We start from the raw sequence: 21,126 nt of genomic DNA on the forward strand, positions 1-21,126 counted from the left end.
TGTGGTCGTGTCGTCCAGATTTTCCAAAGAGATCAAACTATTATGAAGCAAAGTCTCCAGGAACATAAATTATGAGAATGCTCAGAAATTCTAAAAGCACTGCAAACTCCACATAATATGGGCCATGAAAAGAGGTGAATGGGACACTAAATGTGTCTTTCCCCCATGGCCTCATAGCCTCTCCCTGTGCAGTTCTGACAGAAGGGCCCCTTGCAGGCCATCGGACAGTACAGCCCAAGGAGCAGGAGCCATCTGTCCCTCACTTGGATCTGGGTGATGATCAATGCCCACATCCTCTTGCCCACCAGAGTGGGGTCTCCTCTAGGCACACACTGGGTGGTTAAAATCTCATTCTAAGTTGCTCCTGTTGTCCTCGGAACAGTCTCAAGACTTGAAGTTTGGCACTTGGAAGGCACCCAATTAAAGGTCAAAGAACATAGGAAGGCTCCACGCCGGGAGATCTTGGCGTTCTTCTTTTGAAGTCTATGACGGAAATGCTGCATTTTGAAAGCTACTGGGGGAAGTGTTGTGAGACTGAGGCAAACACAGCAGCTGGGCAGAAAATAGATCTATTAGACTCCTACTGTGGGCTGAGAGAGCCACTTTGGGATCGGCCCCATGATGCGCTTTCCCTACCCCGACACGAGGCTATCACCCCCCAACAGGGACCACGGGAGGCTGCTGCTGTACACAAAAGGTCCTCACCTCCCCCAGGCCTGGCCCACTCAACAGTCCTTTCACAGCCTCCTGCTCTGTTCCTTCTTCTGTCATCCACAGATACTATAATTATAAACTACTTTTTTCATGGAAACCGACCTGCTCCTGCCCCATCTCACTTAAGTGATGACCATGCCACCATCAAAAAGAAAAATGTGGCCAGGCACAGTGGCTCATGCCTGTAGTCCCAGCACTTTGGGAGGCTGAGGCAGGGGAACTGCTTGATCTCAGGGGTTCAAGGTTGCAGTGGGAGATGATCATGCCACTGCACTCCATCCAGCCTACGTGACAGATAGAGGCCCTGTCTCTTAAAAAAAGAAAAGAAAAGAAAAGAAGAAATAAAGAAAAAAGCTACCAGACATCAACTTCCTCAATAGCATCGTTCCTCCGCCCCCTTACCTGCATGCACCCAAACCTGTAGCCATCACTCCCCGTTCCCACCTGTCTCAGTGGAAGAGGCGCCATTCTCCCTATGCAAGGATGCACTGGAGTGTGAATCTCTCCTCTCTCAGTTATCAGCTATGTGACCTAAGGTGAGTTACTTCATCTCCTTATAATTGTACTGGATAGGGTTATCAGGATTAAATGGCTTGATACAATTAATACATATCAACTCCCTAGAAGAATGCCTGACATAAGCGCACATTAAATTTTAGTTACCTATTATGTCTATTATGATTATCATTTATCCTAGTCTTCTCTGAGAGTTTTCTCAAGTAATTCTATCTTTTCTCTCCATTACCTTCAAACATTTTCAGCTTATGGTAGCTCCTAATCTCCAAAGACAACCACCATCAATGTCAATGTCTATGCTATTTCACCGCCCATCAATGGGTAGCCCTATTTCCTCCTGCCCCTTGTAGACTAGCCTTGTGATCTTCTCTGACCAGCAGAATGCAGCACAGACAACTTTTGAGCCCCGGATCTTACGAGGGCTGCTAGTTCCTGTTTCATTCCCCTTAGAAGCCAGCAGCCCCACATGAAGTCCTACTATAAGGAAATCCAAGCTGGCCACCTGGGAAGAGAGAGGGAGGGTACGCGGTGGAACACCAAGATAAGAGGGGATGTGAAACAGCCTCAGCCTTCCAGTCCAGTCCTGGAGCCAGCGTTCAAGCCTGAACGCAGCCAAGTCAGTGACCCCAGCTGAGTTTCATGGAGCAGGAGAATTACCCATCCGAGACCTGTCCAAATTCCTGACCCGCAGAATCATGAGAAATGATAAACCATTACTGTTTTAAACCATTCCGTTTCGGGGTGATTTGTTATGCGCAATAGATAACTGAAATGAGGCTCCCCTTTAGCATTAAAAGAATGTTCCATCTCATATCCATCTTCAAACATCCCCCACAGTTCTGCGGTCCTACATCCACCAACAGTTACTGCCCTCTTTGTATCATCACTGCAGTCCTCTACAGTAGCCCTTCACATGCCACTGGATAGTCATTTCTGTACAAAACTACTTCCCCTTGTAGACCGAGTTGCTAGAGGGCCATGACTGACTGCCGTATTTCTCTTAGTATCCCAACATCCAGCACCGTGCTCAGCACATGGCAGTGAGTGCTCCATCAGCGTTGGCTGAGTCATGCAGACATGTGGGCATGGAACCACCACACAACTGGTCTGCCTGCAGGCATGCCTTCTGGCACTGGCAAACCCAAAACAATGATGGAAGAACGAAAAGCAGGATCCAGGCAAGCACACGTCCCAGAGCCAGACGAGATGCAAAAGGTACAGGAGAGAGACGAAGGGTAAGATCTGCCGGTGAGACTCAGAAGTCACATGCGGAAAGCCATTGAGTTTTGGAGACTGTTTCCACAGCACTGCTGGTTCATCTGGACTAATAGGGTACACATTCTACAGGTATATCTTGTTTTCCTCTCGGGGGGACTGAATACAATTGGAAGACAGAGTAGAGGAACCTGAAGGCTGTCAATAAGTAAAGTCAATCTAAACTACAACGAACAAAATAGAACACTTGCAGGTTCAGGATTTCTGGGAAGTATTTAGAAGGTTAAACTTTATACCAGATCTAGGCAAGAACTCAAGGCGTTAATACACTGTGTTTTATGAAGAACCAAAAAGGCTCAAGAGGCGTATAAAACAAACGAAGTAGGACAGCCGGCTGTAACAGTTAGTTTTTGAACAAGGTACTTATTTTAAGGCATCGACTTCCTCCCACCAAAATTTCAAAGTAAATAAGAAATCGATTTTAAACCAGTGGTATACACTAACTTAATTAACAGACAAGATGTATGACAACCACACACTTGGCTGTCAGAAACAAACAACAGAAAAACAGCATAGTCAACACAAAGCAAAAATGGTATCAAAACCACAAGGAAATCTTCCAGGACGTGATAAAAGAGGAAATGCGGTAAGAAAATGTCACTAAGTATTAAGAAAAATATTATCCTCACTGGTGAAGAAAATGGAATATGGCTCATCATGGAATTTTAACGTTTGGAGTTTTTTTATTATTAAAATGTTAAAATAGCATCTACTGTGGGCTAGGCCAAGGTGACCAGGTGACTAGCCCAGGGTGTGACTTCGCAGTCGGGGCTTCTAACAGCGACAGGGAGCTGGCCAGGGGTCACAGGTGGCTCTGACTGTGGCTCTGTCCACAAGCAAAGCCTGTGAATGGGCACTTCAATGGGAGAGACCACAGAGTCATTCTCTAACCCAGACCCAGAACAGAGGAGACCGTGGCTGGGGGTGCACATGCCCACCCCCAGGGTGGGAAAAACTCTTGCTAGCTGTGTGACCTTGAGCAAGTCAATGAACTTCTCTAAGCTTTATATTCCTCATCTGTAAAATGGGGATCCTTACAGTACCCACCTCATACAACTGCTGCAGAGATTAAACAAGAGACACTGTGTCGTCTCCTCGCACAATGTTCGGCACACAGCACGCACTCTATAATTGTGGGGTATTATTACTATTCTCAGTTCAGCCCTAAGACTGCTGCAGGAGAGGACCAGAGAAAGACGTGCAAAGAGAACCTCATTTAAAGGCCCAAATGCCAATGAACAACCAGAGAAATGCACCTTTAATGGAGATACTCTTTACCTATCAGTTGGGCAAAGACAATAAAGACTGGTAACAGCCTGTATTATGGAGGAGAGAAGCAAGCTGGCTCGCTGATGCATTGCTAGAGAGAATGTGGACTGCTTCAGCCTTTCTAGAGAGCGATTTGGCAATATGCATCAAAATTTAATATGTGCATACTGCCTAGTCCAGCAAGTCTATTTCTGAGAATTTATCTTAAGAACTAATTGGAAAAGTGTGTAAAGATGTATACACGATGATGCTCATAGCAGAGGTTTTTTTCCTTTTTTCCTTTTTTTTGAGACAGGGTCTTGCTCTGTTGCCCAGGCTGGAGTGCAGTGGTGCGATCTCGGCCCAGGGCAACCTTAACCTCCTGGGCTCAAGAGATCCTCCCTCTTTAGCCTCCTTCAGCAGGCAGGAGCAGAGGAATTACGGAGGCAGTTGCTAATTTTTTACATCAGGGTTAGAGAAGGCCTCCCTGATAACAGGAGATTTGAGCAGAAACCTGAAGGAAGGGGAGTCAACTGTGTCGATCGTATCTGAGATGAGAAAGTTCTAGGCAGAGGGAACAGCAAGTACAAATGATTGCAATGAATGCATATCGTTTTTATAATCAGGAAAAAGCCAATAAAGATATTGTATCCTCAAACTGCGGGTGCGAACCACCATGCCTGACTAATTTTTGTATTTTTTGTAGAGATGGGGTTTTGCCATGTTGCTCAGGCTGGTCTTGAACTCCTGGGCTCAAGCAATCTGCCCACCTCAGCCTCCCACAGTGCTGGGATTACAGGCGTGAGTCACCATGCCCGGCAATGTTTTCTTATAATATCGAAAGCTGAAGACAATACAATTACCCATCAACAGAGAACCAGATAAATGAAGTATGGAACATCCACAGCGTCGAATAAAATCATGGTGTGGATCTGTATTTCCTGACAACTAAAGATTCCGTGATAAAGTGTGAAGCGAAAAAAAGCAAGCTGCCAAACAACATGTAGAATATGATACCATTGCTTTCTGTGTATGCGCCTGTACATGTGAAAACAGTCTGAAAGGAGAGACACTGAAATGTCACAGCAGTTGTCTGACTGGTAGGATTTGGGGTGATCCTTGCTTTCTAATTTACACCTTCTTTGTACCACCTGACTTTACTGAATGTGCAAGAAATTTTACATTGTAAGTCTCATCACATCACCCTCTGATCAAAACCCTCTATGATCCTCCACCCCTAGCACCCACTTCCCTTCACACCTGAATGCCTGCTGCCTCTGGCCTCCACCCTCTGTTTTGGGTGCACAGGCCTCCTCTGCCTCTCCCAACACCAGGCACACTCCTGCCTCAAGGCCTCTGCACTGGCCACATCGTTTGCTGGGAACACCGTTCCCCACCAATACCTGCTTGTCTTGCCCCCTTGCCTCCTTCAAATGTTAGTTTAAATATCACTGTTATGGATTGAATTGTGTGCCCCCAAAATTCCCATGTTGAAGTCCTAACCCTAGAACCTCAGGATGTGACCTTATGTGGAAACAGGGTCATCAAAGATGTAGTTAAAATAAAGTCATACTGAAGTAGGGGTGGGCCCCTATCCAATTCGACGGTCCTTATAAAAAGAGGAAACTTGCACGCACACGTACAGAGGGCACACCGTGTAAAGACGGGAGTCACACTGCCATGAGCCAGGAACCACATGTATTAGTCAGGGTTCTCTAGAGGGACAGAACTAATAGGACAGCCATATATACATATACAGAAGAGTTTATTAAGGAGTATTAAACTCACATGATCACAAGGTCCCACAATAGGCCAACTGCAAGCTGAGGAGTAAGGAAGCCAGTCCAAGTCCCAAATCTGAAGAACTTGAAGTGCGATGTTCAAGGGCAGGAAGCATCCAGCATGGGAGAAAGATTTAGGCTGAGAGGCTAAGCCAGTCTGGTATTTCCACGTTCTTCTGCTTGCTTTTATTCTAGTCATGCTGGCAACTGATTAGATTGTGCTCACCCAGATTGAGGGTGGGTCTGCCTTTCCCAGTCCACTGACTCAAATGTTAATCTCCTTTGGCAACACCCTCACAGACACACCCAGGATCAATACTTTGCATCCTTCAATCCAATCGAATTGACACTCAGTATTAACCACTGCACCACCAGAAGCTGGGAGACAGGCCTGGAATAGATCCTTCTCTAGCACCTTCGGAGGAAGCACAGTGCCGCCGACACCTTGATCTTGGACTCCAGAACTATGAGACAATAACCTTCTGTTGCGTAAGCCACTCAGAGTGTGGTACATTGTTATGGCAGCCCGAGCAAATGAATCCAGCCCCATTTTCAACGAGCCTCCCTAAACACCCAGATCAAAACTGCAACTCATCAGTCCAAGCTGTTTATCTGCTGCATTAACACATGACACCTACCACGGAGTAACACACGATATCATTAACTTTGTCCACTGATGCATCCCAAGGGCCCAGCACAGCACCTGCACAGAGCAGGCACTCAAAGATTTGTGGAATACATGGACAAACGACACTGAACTACATAGCCCTGGTGGGGCCTACAGTCCAGTGGAGGAAGGCAGAATGCACAGACAAATATGTAGAAGACGATGGTAAGTGTCATGGAGAAAAAAAGCAAGCAGGAGCAGAGGAATTACGGAGGCGGTTGCTAATTTTTTACATCGGGGTTAGGGAAGGCTTCCTGATAACAGGAGATTTGAGTAGAGACCTGAAGGAAGGGGAGTCAACTGTGTCGATCGTATCTGAGATGAGAAAGTTCTAGGCAGAGGGAACAGCAAGTACAAATGATTGCAATGAATGCATATCGTTTTTATAATCAGGAAAAAGCCAGTAAAGATATTGTATTCTCAAAAGGCATTAAGATATTTAAAAGCCCAATTCCAGGGTCTAGGAAAACCATCTAATTTTTCAAATTCCTAAGACTCTATTCAGGCGCAGGCTGAAAACTCCAACCCATTCCTGGAGCCACCTTCCCCAGCCCAGTCTCCCAGCCCGTCCTCCATCAAACAGCTGTCCAGGAGAAAAAACACTCAACACTGCAAGGATGGTGAGGTGAGGTGAGGTGAGGTGAAGCAGCCCGAGGGTGGAGAGGCCCCGAGATCTTTGCTGGTGCTGCAAAGCCAAGGACAACAATCCTGACCACTATCCTGGCCACCAGTGGCTGACCTGCCCTCCAACCTCCATTCAGATCTGGCTTGTGCTGGCCTGCAAAGATGCCCCTCCATCCCAGCCTGTCACCTGCCTCCACTGCCAGTTCCCAAAGCAAGCACCTGTCATGTGCTCCTGCTCTGCACCAAGACCACTGAGGCTCCCAGCTCTGAGCAATGTCCACTCCTGCTTCCCTACCAGCTAGTTCCCACTCCACTGGGCATGGATGAAGCTCGAAGTCATTATCCTCAGCAAACTAATGCAAGAACAGAAAACCAAACACCGCATGTTCTCACTTATAAATGGGAGCTAAACAATGAGATCACATGGACACAGGAAAGGGAACAACACACACCGGGCCCTCTCGGTGGGTGGGGTAGGAGGAGGGAGAGTGTTAGGAGAAAGAGCTAATGCATGCTGGGCTTAATACCTAGATGACGGGTTGACAGGTGTAGCAAACCACCATGGCACACGTCTACCTATGTAACAAACCTGCACATCCTGCACACGTATTCCAGAACTAAAAATAAAAACTAAAAACATAATTGTGGTTAAAAACATAACATAAAATTTACCATCTTGTATTAATGTTAAACAGAAATTTTTATTTAAAGGCAATTCATTGCAGCAGCGATATATATTTTTAAAACGAAACAAACTAGAGGTCAGATAGTCAACAGAGTTTATTCTTCAACCCATCTAGTACAGCCAAAGTATAAAAAGCTGAAAACCTCGCGCTCCAAAGCCAGACGCGGTGGCTCATGCCTGTAATCCCAACACTTTGGGAGGCCGAGGCGGGTGGATCACAAGGTCAGGAGATCGAGACCATCCTGGCTAACACAGTGAAACCCCGTCTCTACTAAAAAATACAAAAAAAAAAAAAAATAGCCAGGCGTGGTGGCGGGCGCCTTTAGTACCAGCTACTCGGGAGGCTGAGGCAGGAGAATGGCATGAACCCAGGAGGCGGAGCTTGCAGTGAGCCGAGATCACGTCACTGCACTCCAGCCTGGGCAACAGAGCGAGACTCCATCTCAAAAAAAAAAAAAAAAAAAAAAAAAAAAAAAACCTTGTGCTCCAATAATACTTTCTTCTTATTTTTTTTTGGATTCCTTTTTTTAACTTTATTTCAGGTTTGGGGTATAAGTGAAGGTTTGTTACACAGGTAAACAGGTGCCACAGGGGTTTGTTGTTCATATTATTTCATCACCCAGGTTTTAAGCCCAATACCCAATAGTTATCTTTTCTGCTCCTCTCCCTCCTCCCACCATCCAACTCAAGGAGGCTCCAGTGTCTGTTGACTCTTTCTGTGTTCATAAGTTACCATTTAGTTCCCCCAAATTGACCATCATAACCATTTCTAAGTGTACAGTTCCACAGTGTCGAGTATATTCACATTATTGTGCAACTGATAGCCTCAACTCTTTTATCTTGCAAAGCTGAAACTCTGTCCCCATTAAACAAAAACTTTCCATTCCCCCCTCCTCCCAGACCCTTGCTATCCTTCTACCTCCTGTCTCCATGGCTTTGACTACTCTAGGGACCTCCATATAAGTGGAATCCCACAGTATTTGTCTTTTCATGACTGGCTCATCTCACTTGGCATAACGTCTTTGAGGTTCATCCATGTTGCAGCATGTGTCAGAATTTCCTTCCTTTTTAAGGCTGAATAATATTCCACTGAATGGCTAGACCACATTTTTAAAAAATTATTTATTTTCAATTTTGTAGGTACATAGTTGGTATATATATTTATGGGTTATGAGAGTTTTGTTTTCGTGTTTTTGTTTTGAGATGGAGTCTCGCTCTGTCTCCCAGTCTGGAGTGCAGTGATGCGATCTCAGCTCACTGCAATCTCTGCTTCTCAGGATCAAGCAATTCTCCTGCCTCAGCCTCCCAAGTAGCTGGGATTACAGGCCTGCACCACCATGCCTGACTAATTTCTGTATTTTTTAGTAGAGATGGGGTTTCACTGTGTTGGCCAGGCTTGTCTCAAACTCCTGACCTCAGGTGATCTGACCATCTCAGTCTCCCAAAGGGCTGGGATTACAGGCATGAGCCACCACGCCCAGCCTCAGATACTTTTATACAGGTATGCAATGCATAATAATCACATCAAGGTAAATAGCGCGTCCACCCCCTCAAGCATTTGTCCTTTGTGTTACAAACAATCCAATTGTACTAGCTGTTTTTAAATGTGCAACTAAATTATTTTTGACTATAGTCACCCTATTGTGCTAGCAAATACTAGGTCTTATTCATTCTTAACTTTCTTTTCCTTTTTTAAAAATTTTCCTTTCCTATATAAAAGCAACTTATTCATTCTATTTTTTGTACCTATTAACCATCCCCACTTCCTCCCAGACCACAGTTTGTTTATTCATTCATCTGTCCACAGACACGTGGGTTGCTTTCGCCTCCGCCTCAGCTTTGACACCCTTTTGCTTCAACTATCTCCAAGCACTTTTGTAATTCTCGGTAGTCAACCACCCTAACACCAGCTAACACTAGCTCAGGGAACTCAGGACTGGACTTAAAGGTTTGTGACCATGCTCAGGGCAGGGGCAGTTCTCTGAGCAGCACATCCAACCAGGCACCAGCTCAGCTCTGAACCTGCTACCGCTCCTATCCTCAGTTTTGCCCAATGACTTGAGATCTGGGCTGCATTTTTACGAGCTATGGACTCTCCACTAATTAGAGAACCAAAAATCTTTGAAATACACCCAACTTCAATGAGGAACTGCACAGTTCTGAGCCTCTCAAGCTTTGGTGTGCATACAAGTCACCTGGAGATGCTTTCAAAAAGTCGATGCAGTAGGTCCAGGGTGGGGTCCAACACTCTGCATTTCTGAAAAGCTCTCAGGCTATGCTGATGCTGTTGATCTGGGGGCCACACTTGGAGCAGCAAGGACCTGGCAACCTCCCGCCTGCTCAGACCTGTCTCCAGGGCTTTGCCCAAGTTCCCCTGGAAGCTGGCTCCATAAGATCATCTGTTTTGCATGTTTGGGGCTTCCCCCTTTGAAAGCTCCCCAACAGTATTTACCCAGTGTTTTAAAGCAGCTCTTCAGACTGTCTGGCTCCACAATTAATCCAAGCACCCAAAACAGTAAGTGAGGAAGGGTTCCTTCCTCAGCCCAAACAAGAGAACAAAGAAGAAAGAAGAACAAGAAGAGTTTCCAAGTGACTCCAAAGGACTGGGAACCACGAGGAAACCACCAGGAGCGAGGAGCCTTCCCAGCTGGCCTGCCCTCGACACAACACCCTGGGACTGCTGTGGCCTATCTTCCGCCAAGGCTCTGGGCCACCCAGGCTGCTGGAGGGACAAACAGGGCGTCCGCCTGGACTGCGACCAAGACTGGCCTTCCAACTTCAACTGGGCCCTTGCCACTGCCTGGCAATTCTTTCACTCGTCCCTTCTCACTCTCCTCTGGAAGCCAGTTGTGTTTGCTCAAGCTCCCACTCCCCCCACGCTGCTGTCCTCTCTCCAGATCTGCTCGCCTCCCACCCTCCACGAATAGACCCGCACTCCCCCATACATCTCTGTCCCCAGACAAGCCACCTGTTTCTCCTTCTGTTTTCCTCCTCTCTCAAATGAACCCCTCCACTCTTGCCCTAGATCCCATCCCTTCCAAGCCCCCAGGAGCCTTCACTCCTGCCCTCTCTGTCTCCCTTTCCAACCCCACCCCAGATTGGCTTCTTCCTAGTCCTCACCTGCACAGACGGCCTCTAACTTACCACTCCCTCTTCCTATGTTATTTCACTCCTTGCGCACACACAGCACCCTTCATTACGCAGAGGCTGGCCCTCTAAGAGACTGAGTCCTACCCAGTCAGCGGCTATCTGTCACAACAAAACCCACCCCCTAGGGTTGAGAAACCATCTTGCAGCTGGACCTCAACCTCGAGAGGGCAAAACTCAGCCTCCAAATCACATTACTTCCCTTCTCTTCCTTGAAAGATCTTCTTGGCCCCTTTCAGTACCAATATGTGGAATATTCTGCACCTTCCGTGCCCATTTGCCCACATCCTAGACCCCCAACTCTTGCCCTGTACATCTGCCATCTGAGCGCACAGGCTTTGACTCAGACTTGGAGCATAATGAAAACCATGGGGACCACTGCAGACAGTCAAGCCAGGAGGAAGTGACGTGACCTGCTCCTAGCAGGCCCTTCCCGCTGAAGGTGGAGGATGAACTCGGGGAAGCGAGAGTAGAAGTGGAGGCCGCGATAGTCACCTGGAGAAAAGAGGATAGGAGCTTGAATGAGGGCGGTGGTGGCAGCGATGGTACAGGGGATAGATTCAAGAGGGACTTCCTCCCCTCCCATGCACAGTCCTCTGGGAACTTTCCTTCCCTCACTGAGGGGCTGGTGCCTGGCTCACAGCCCTTTCTTCCTCTCTCCAGGCAAGTTCAGCATCCAGAGAAGTTATTCACCCCAAAGCCTTCCTCCATGTTCCACTTCAACAACTCATTCCCACAGCTACACCCCACCCTGCTCATTACCCAAGACCAAAACTAGAGATGATCCACTTCTGAACCTCGGCACAAGGACACCCAATCCCTCCCGCCCTCTCCCACCTCTCTCCCGCCCTCCCCTACCTCTCTCCTGCCCTCTCCCACCTCTCTCCCAACACCTGCCTTGGGATCTCAGCTGCACCCCTCCTCCCAGCCCCTTTCCCACTGCTCCATCCATGGTTCACCTCCTTCCTCACCCAGCCTAGACCCCATGCTACCTCATCCAGACCACCTCTTGCCAGCTCCTTTAATCCCCTTTGGCTCTTCACACCTGCCCTGCGATTCCCCACCCCTGACTCAGGCCAATGGCTCACCTTTCCCAGACACACTGGAACATCAAGTGCTAGAGGACAAAAATCACATGGTGGGTTCCCTAACATCACCACAGATATCCCCATTACCTTGGACTTCACTCCCAACCTTCCACCAGTCCCTCCAATTCCTTCTCCCAATATGACTTATTCCTAACTCTTCTTAGGGTGGTCCTGCCTGCCCACGTGAACTTCCTCACTTTCGGCAAATTAGCCATCAGGTCCTTCCTTCTACTTTCTTAAATTTTCAACCACTGTTTTTGTTTTGTTTTGCTTTGCTTTTTGAGGTGGAGTCGTGCTCTGTCACCCAGGCTGGAGTGCAGTGGCGCAATCTCGGTTCGCTGCAACCCCTGCCTCCCAGATTCAAGCAATTCTTGTGCCTCAGCCTCCAGACTAGCTGGGATTACAGGTGTGTGCCACCACACCTGACTAATTTTTGTAATTTTAGTAGTGGCAGGGTTTCATCATGTTGGCCAGGCTGGTCTTAAACTCCTGACCTCAAGTGATCCACCTGCCTGGGCCTCCCAAAGTGCTGGGATTACAGATATGAGCCACTGTGCCTGGCCCAGTCACTGTATTTTTACTGACTCTTGAAACCTACAAACACAATCAAGTCTAAAACATGTTTTTAAAACTTCTACCAACTCTCCTGCCACCATTAAGTTATAGGGAGTAACTCAAACCTCACCAGGCCTAAGAATAACATAAAGAGCTTGTGGAACGTTTCAAAAATAGAAATCCTCGGGCATCACCTGCTTTAGTAGATCTAGCTTGACCATGAGTTGGGTTTTTAACAGGTGATTCTGATCAGTTGGCCCTCATCCCATCCTTCAAGAAACAGTTTGGTACAGTAGCATTTGACATGATGGATCACTCACCTAGATGAAAACCCTCTCCCCTCTCCTGGCTCTCACAGCACTATTTTGCCATGATGGTCAGTTTCCTTTGTGTGCTCCTCTTTGTCTTCCCCTCTCCTTCATGCTAGTTTCAGGGTTTCTGTTCCTGGCTGCCTTGCCTCCTAACTCTCCATACTCCCCCCTCATTAGTGTCTTCCATATCTATGACTTCAACTACCATCAAGTGCAACATTTAACAAGGTTTTTTTTTCTTTTAAGTTCTTGCTCTGTCGTCCAGGCTGGAGTGTAATGGCACAATCCCAGTTCACTGCAGCCTCGACCTGCTGGGCTCAAGCAATCCTCCTGCCTCAGCCTCCTGAGTAGCTGAGACTGCAGGTGCATGCCATCATGCCCAGCTAATTTTTGTATTTTTTTGTAGAGACAAGGTCTCACTATGTTTTGTATTTTTTTGTAGAGACAAGGTCTTAAACTCCTGAGCTCAAGTAATCCTCCTGCCTTGGGCTTCCAAAGTGCTAGGAATACAGCCATGAGCCACTGCACCCAGCCTAGCTTTTTTTCTAAGTACTGGATCTGGGATAGATTAAAAAAAAAAAAAAAAAAAGAATGAATGTACAGGTGATAGTCAACACAGTTAACAGCAGTGGAGCATGAGCACTGACAGTCGGAAAGGGAGCTATTCTAATTTCATGGGCAAAGGATCTGAACAGACATTTCTCAAAAGAGACACACAAATGGTCAACAAGAAAAATTGCTCAGCATCCCTAATCCTTAGGGAAATGCAAATTAAAACCACAATGAGATAGCACCTCACACCTGCCAGAATGGTCCTCGCCAAAAAACTAAAGCGGAGTCCTTGAGGCGCCTGCTGTGCTGAGCATTAACCCTTCAGTCGCTGGATCTCAGTGAGGTGGAAGGTGGCCGTGGTCCTTGGGAGAAGAGTCCTGAAAGACGTCAGGGAGGCTTAGGGTACTTGGGGGTGGGGAGCAAGGAACATTCAGTACAGCAGCTATTTACCAACTGCTATGGTAATATCTCAGTGGTTTTGTTTTGTTTTTTGAGACAGAGTCTCAATTTGTTGCCCAGGCTGGAGTGCAGTGGTGCGATCTCGGTTCACTGCAACCTCTGCCTCCCAGGTTCAAGCCTCAGCCTCCTGAGTAGCTGGGATTATAGGCACCCACCACCACGCCCGGCTATTTTTTTGTGTTTTCAGTAGAGACGAGGTTTCACCACGTTGGCCAGGCTGGTCTCCAACTCCTGGCCTCAAGTGACCCGCCTGCCTCAGCCTCCTAAAGTGCTGGGATTATAGGCGTGAGTCACCGCATCCAGCCTGTATCTCAGTGTTTTAACAACCAAATACTTGCAATGAATGAAAACAGCAGGTCTAGGGGACCATTCTAATCTAGTTGCCTGGTCAAATAAAATATGGCTCTTGCGTACTATTCACACAGACTCAGTCCCAAAAGCAGGTGTCTCTCAACGTCTCTGGAGATTTGTATAGCTCCAGAGCTAGTCCAGGCTGACTTAGCCTTCAATGTTCCAACAATACCTATTGCCAGAAGGCTGGAACAGGAGGCACTTTACCTCTTAGCCCAGTGCTTCCCACACTTCAACTGTGTGTGCAAAATCACCAGGGGGATCTTGTTCAATGCAGATTCTGATTCAGAAGGTCGGGGGTGGGCCCTGAGATTCTGCATTTTCTAACAAGCTACCAGGCAGTGATGATGCTGAGAGAGTGGGGACCACAAGATTAGATTTTCACTAATGAGAAGTAATTGCCTGAAGCTAACAAAGGAGATGGTAAAAAGAAAGAGACAAAGAGAAAGAATAAGAGAAAGCAAAGTAAGAACGAAGGGAGTTTTTAAAAAGAAGAGCCATCTGCAATGGTAAGAATGAGCTGCCTTCAGCAGGTCATTGGCCTAGAACATCTACCAGGCAAGGAGAAATGACACTCACAACAACCCAATAGAAAAAGGACAGATGCTGCTTATAAGTGGATTCCAAGACATCCAAGATGTTGACTTGATATGTAGAAGCTACAGGGAGAAATGAGCTACAAGGAGCTAGAGGGTTAATGAGATTAGCGCTAATCTCATTAACCCTTTCTTACACTGAGGGGGAAACCCAGGACAAGGTAACTTGTCCACAGTCACAAAGTTACGGGCAGAAATGCACACACCCAGGTTTTCTAACTCACCTTTTAACAAATCCTGCTGCCTAACAACAAGAAAAAGAAATCACATCATTGTGAGCTCCAGATGAAAGGTGGGTGGTCACAACTTGAAAACAAATTAGATCAGTTAGAACAGTGTCTTCCTATCTGGGAAAATCAACCTAGTGTAATTATAAAGACAGTAATTAGCTGCCTCTATCATTCAGGGCACTGATAGAAAACCTGTGGCTCCCAGGTCCCTACTGACTTTTAACAACTCCCTGGCTGGGTTCTGTTTTCAGAATTAAGTGAGGCACTTCCTGACAAGGGCTGCAGCAGCTGTTCCCAAATGGGCAGGAGGGAACATTGAAAATGCATTCCTCTGCACCCTTTCACTCCCAACCCAAGTAAACACATGTAACAAAAAATGGTTATTTTAATTTGAGACAGAGTCTTGCTCTGTCACCCAGGCTGGAGTGCAGTGGCGTGATTTCAGCTCACTGCAACCTCTGCCTCCCAGGTTCAAGAGATTCTCCTGCCTCACCATCCCAAGTAGCTGGGATTACAGGCACCTGCCACCACACCCAGCTAATTTCTGTATTTTTAGTACAGACAGGGTTTCACCATGCTGGCCAGGCTGGTCTCGAACTCCTGACCTCAGGTGATCCATCTGTCTTGGCCTCCCCAAGTGTTGGGATTACAGGCATGAGCCACCTCGCCTGACCTCAACATAACGATTTTAAACTATTCTAACAGTGAAAAGACAATTCCAAGATATTAAATGGTAGTCCCCCTCCTCCAAGATTTCATATACCAGAGGACAACTGCAGTTTGAAGATATTTTGAGGTATTCTGAGATACAGCATATTCATGTTTTATTACAGTAGACTTAGAACTGTTTTGTTTTGTTATTATTGTTAATCTCTTACTGGGCCTCATTTTTAAATTAAACTTTATTGCAGGTATGTACATATAGGAAAAAAACATGTTTCAGGCATCCGCTGGGTGTCTTGGATCACATCGCTTGTAGATAAGGAAGGACTTCGTTATCTTCAAAATACTGTTAATTTTCAGTTACTGGGTTTACAGTATCTGGATCAGTGGTTCCAATGCTCAGTGGCTAAAAATGAGCCGTGAACTTACTAAAATGAAGATTCACAGGTACTGCCACCAAAGAGTCTAATTTAGAGGTTAAGGGTGAGTCTTAGACATCTAAATTCTTAACAAGCACCCGCACATCCCTAAATGATGTTGATGTGGGAGGCCTAGGGGCCACACATTTGAAACATTTAAGTATTTGTTTATAATATACTAAACTACTCACAAAGCATAAATATTCGCCTAGAAATGACCAATAATAGCACATTAAGATAAAAATTTAACACACCATAAGCATAAATGCAATAAAAAATTATTAAAAGAACAAATGGCAGATCTTGCTAATCGAAATAATCAAAAACTTCTACATTTCAACATTACATAAAATTTAAAAGAAATTCCTTTGGAAGGGGGAAAACGCAACAAACAGAAGGAAAAACGGTTGCTATCCTTCTAATACATCAAGATTTAAATACATATCTATGCCACAACAGGTAAATAAATAAAAATATAGAGAAAATTCAGACTACATATACAAAATAAAAAATAGCCAACTCTAAAGCAGTAAAACCCTGCAAGTTAAAACAATGTATTACAAATTTATTTAACAAGGCTTTTAAAGTAACATTCAATGCCAGTGATAAAGTAAAATACTAATGCAAGTGATAATGGAAGGCCCCTGCGTAAGCTTCAAGGGCTTATGTCAGCGTTACAACTTTCAAAAATTGCTTCATTCAACAATCACATACTGAGTAACCACTAAGTGCCCAGCATTTTGAACAAAACATGCAGAAATCCAGCCTGGTGGGCCTTACATTTTAATCACATTCTTAATATCCCTTCTACAAATGTATACTCAAGAAAATACAAACACACAAAAAGAAACATACACAAAGCCTTTTTTTTTTTTTTTTTTTGAGACAGAGTCCTGCCCGTTGCTCAGGCTGGAGTGCAGTGGCACCATCTCGACTCACTGCAACCTCTGCCTCCCGTGTTCAAGCAATTCCCCTGCCTCAGCCTCCCGAGTAGCTGGGATTATGGGCGCGTGCCACCACACTTGGCTCATTTTTGTATTTTTATTAGAAGCGGGGTTTCATCATGTTAGGAAGGCTGGTCTCAAGCTTCTGACCTCAGGTGATCCGCCCACCTCAGCTTCCCAAAGTGCTGGGATTACAGGCATGAGCCAGCACGCCCATCAGCATTACTTACAGCAACCCAAAAAATGGAAATAAAAGAACAAATCATTAGGATAGAAAACTGTTTCCAAATAAGATTTAATGAATGGAAAGATGCTTAAGTTAAATGTTGAGTGGAAATGGTAGCAAATACAATTGTGCATATAATTTTTTTTTTAATGTTAACAACAAAAAAAGGACAAAATTACTTAGTGTTACCTATAGGCTGTGAGATTATGGGTGACTGGTTTCTGTACCCTGCAGTAATTTCCAAATTCCCTACAAAGCAATCTATTTCATAATAACTATTACTTTTAAAAAACTTATCTCTGAATAAGGTGAAGAAACGGGGCATGATTCTTTGTTTTTATATTGTGGATGGCTCATCACTTCAGAGCAATGCGTTCAAAAGTAAGTCCAAAGTATTACAAGTTGTTTCCACAACAGTCAATGGTTAAGACTAAACTAGTAAATTTTTTTAAGACCGACCCAAATGTCCATCAATGATAGACTGGATTAAGAAAATGTGGCACATATACACCATGGAATACTAGGCAGCCATAAAAAAGGATGAGTTCATGTCCTTTGTAGGGACATGGATGAAGCTGGAAACCATCATTCTGAGCAAACTATCGCAAGGACAGAAAACCAAACACTGCATGTTCTCACTCATAGGTGGGAACTGAACAATGAGAACACTTGGACACAGGGTGGGGAACATCACACACTGGGGCCTGTCGTGGGGTCGGGGGATGGGGGAGGGATAGCATTAGGAGATATACCTAATGTAAATGACGAGTTAATGGGTGCAGCACACCAACATGGCACATGTATACATATGTAACAAACCTGCACGCTGTGCACATGTACCCTAGAACTTAAAGTATAATAATAATAAAAAATAAACTAAAAAATAAAAATAAAAAAACAAAAACACAATCAAAATGCTGAATGAAATAGAAATAGACAAGAAATCGATACAACATAGAGATTTAACCAAAGACTATAATAAGGGGGCCACCTGGAAGGTGGACTCTACTGAACAAAAGTTAATAAGAGAAGCCGGCTGAAGGAGAAGATAGCTTTCAGCCAGCCACGGAAGGGAATGCTGCCTCACACAGGAAATCCAAAACAGGGCTAAGCCATGCCATTTTCTGACTTGCACTGCTTATTCCTTAGAAAGAGAACCAACCACCATGGCAGAGTTCAGCAAAGCTTTCTTATCTTCCAAATCTCCTGGTGAAAATACCATACTCAGGACTGGGAGGGTGGCCCAAGCAACTGCAATGCACCCTCTTCCCAGGATCAACAGCACCACCTAGGCACCCTACACACACCCTAGCTACATCAGGAAGCCACCCTGCACCAAGATGGTTCCTCACAGTCTTCAAGAAGTAGATGGGGTCAGCCCTAGCAGGTCATCCATGAGGAATCCTGCCTTTCCTGTCCGGGAATGGTCTGTGCAAGGGTTTATACTTCCTTCACTGCTGTGTTTCCAGCTAGATCCTGGAGCACAGGGGCCGTGCCCTCCACTTCTTAGGTCCTAGTCTATGAGCCTGGCAGCGGCTGAAGCCAATACACAAACTAGTGAAAGGATGAAGTCTCTGTTTCCATGATGTCAGCTCTAAAATGGAAATATAATTAATTTCATATCTCCAGGTTGAATATTTGTATCGGGGTAGAGCGGTAGCAGGAAAGGACTTCTAAAGAAGAGAAAGGGGGTGGGCAGTACAAACAGCTCCACTATTTATTTTAAAGTTACCAGAAGCAGCACTTACATTCTCCACAACCTCTGCAGTATACCCAGATGGCCACATTCATATGGGGAAGCCATCAGGCACAGAAGGGAAGCATGTCATAGATTCTGAAACCAAACCAACCTAAACTCAAAGCCTTAGTTTCCCCATCTGTAAAATGGGGATAACTATGCCTAACTCACAACGTGATTGGATCATGTATATAAAATTCAACACCTGGCACACAAAAAGCACTCAGGAGATGGAAACCATTTATCTGCTGTGTCCTATGACAGATGAATCCACAAGTATCAGATGGGCTCTCTTTGTTGACTAAAGCCAAGAGACCCTTCACAATCATCTCCTCTCCTCTGGACACACAGGGCTGGAACTCGCAGGAGCAGGACTGAGACGGTAGGGTCTAGGTTACAGTAAGGTGTTTGCACTAGCTGTATACTGCCTAAAAGAGACTCATTCTGTCACCCCAACCCTGGTTCCACCCGGCTATGGGAAATCTCTGCAGAGGCTTCAGGTGTGGATATGTCTATGGGCCAAGAGCGGGGGTCGGGGGCGGGGAAAGTGATGACTGTGACCTTGAGCAAGGCGCTTCTCTGCCTTAGTTTCCTCTCTGGTAAGCAGAATGGCACCGTTCCATGATCCCTGAAGTCCTCCCTGTGCTTCTATTGTACCATCCCCTTTAGGGCACTGGTTATAATTCTCACAGGTCCAAGGGACACCTTCAAATGTGTTCCAATTCCTCCCCAGCCACCGAGCAGCCCTTTGGCCCTGCTCCCACGAGAAGGGAGGATTCGGAGCAGCGTTCCCGGCTTTCTGTTTTTTGTTCTGTGTGCAGCAGCTCTCTACCCCGAGCTGCTCCTTCCACCTTTCCTTTTCCGCCTCGAAGTGGTCAAGTGCCTGTGCTGGGGCAATCGCTGGCCTGCAGTGTCAGCTCAGAGACGGTTTCCAGACCATCCTGTGTACAGGCTCAGGGTGGACAAATAAACATTTTGGAGAAGCAATAGGAATTAAATCATTTATTCCACAACAAAACCCTCATGCTTCTTCATAAATCATGCCTCTTCATTCCATACTGATGAACAGTCACTAAATTGCATCTGTTATAAAAACAGCCCTTACTCCTTTCAAGCCCTGACACTTAAGAATCAAAATATTTTCACACTCCATTGTACTAATAATGCCTTGCAGAAGTAATACCAATAGCTATTTCCCTGGAAAGATCCGTGGCCAGGGCGCTTTCCAAGAGGTTTTCTTTGAATGTTCTTTGTGTCCTGCTGCACGGGGGGACACGGCCGGCCTGCCCGCATCTAGGGGACGCTGGGCTTGTCCCGGTAATGCAATACTCTTCTAAAGCACACCCCGAATGCATCCCTTCGCCCCGACAATAAAGTATCTCAAAACATTCGATATGCCACATCATATAGCCTTGACAAAAAAGCACTCCGGTGCCTGCATTCTGCAGGAAAAACCAGGCACATTCTGAGATGAAGCCACCAGACCCGCTTCGGGCTCCATGGACAAGAGAATAGCTTTGCAGACCCCTTAGCAAGACCGGCCAGAAGCCGCTCGCTTGTTCGTTTTAATTATTTATTTCCCCCGTGCCTTTATTTGCTGGGCCCAGAAGAATGGCAAAGCATCTTCCAGAAAGGACGGCGAGGGAGCTGGAGAATAAAAGAGGATGGGCGGGGAAAGTCGGGGTTTTGAAAACAGCAGCGATAAAGGCAGGCGGGGTCGCGGCCGCGTCCCGAGGGTCTCGGCGGGGCTTACCTGGGGCGCACGAGGCCGGCCGGGCCAGCAGCAGCAGCCAGAGGCCGGGGAGCAGCAGCCCCGGGCGGCGGCGGCGGGCGCGGCGGGCGGAAGGCCCTCGGACGCTCGGCCCCGGGGCCAGCGCGACCCCGGCGCGGGGCTTCCCCTCCATGGCCGCGCCTCGGCGTCGGCGCCGCGCCCCCGGCATTCCCGGCCGGCGCCCCGGCCCGGCCTCGCGGCTCAGCGGCTCTCAGGTCCGGGAGGGGCGGCCGCTGCGGCTGCGGCTGGGACGGGGCGCCGCGCACCGGCGCGGAGGGAGGCCGGCGAGGCGGGGGCGGTCCGGGCCGGAACCGCGGACAGGGGCGCCAGCCGCACGCCCGCCTCGCCGCTCCGCCCCCTTCGGAGCCTCGGAGCTGCTGCCCGGCAACGCGCGGGCCCGGGCGCGGGGCGGCGAGCACCCCCTTCCGGCCGACTGGGCGCCTGCCTGCCTGCCTGGCTGCCGGCGGGGCGACCGGGGCAGCGTGCGCGGGGCTCGGTGCGGCAGGGGCGGCGAGGCAGCGCGGCCCAGCCCTCTCCCAGGACCCGCCTCCCGGTGGGAGCACGAG

General features: G+C 47.0%; 1 protein-coding gene across 2 annotated transcripts in view; it reads right to left on the bottom strand.

Moving 5' to 3' along the window:
- KIAA1549 (KIAA1549 ortholog) overlaps nucleotides 1-20,778 on the bottom strand; it is a 142,215-nt gene extending 121,437 nt beyond the window's left edge. For both annotated transcript variants that reach the window (XM_023190053.2, XM_023190052.2), the window contains exon 1: nucleotides 20,543-20,778. In XM_023190053.2, coding sequence (XP_023045821.2) covers nucleotides 20,543-20,729 — 187 coding nt within the window. In that variant the 5' untranslated portion in view covers nucleotides 20,730-20,778. The remainder of the gene's footprint in view (nucleotides 1-20,542) is intronic.
- Between the last annotated feature and the right edge of the window lie 348 nt (nucleotides 20,779-21,126).

This window comes from Piliocolobus tephrosceles, chromosome 8, assembly GCF_002776525.5.
Source record: "Piliocolobus tephrosceles isolate RC106 chromosome 8, ASM277652v3, whole genome shotgun sequence".
Classification (NCBI taxonomy): Eukaryota; Metazoa; Chordata; class Mammalia; order Primates; family Cercopithecidae; genus Piliocolobus; species Piliocolobus tephrosceles.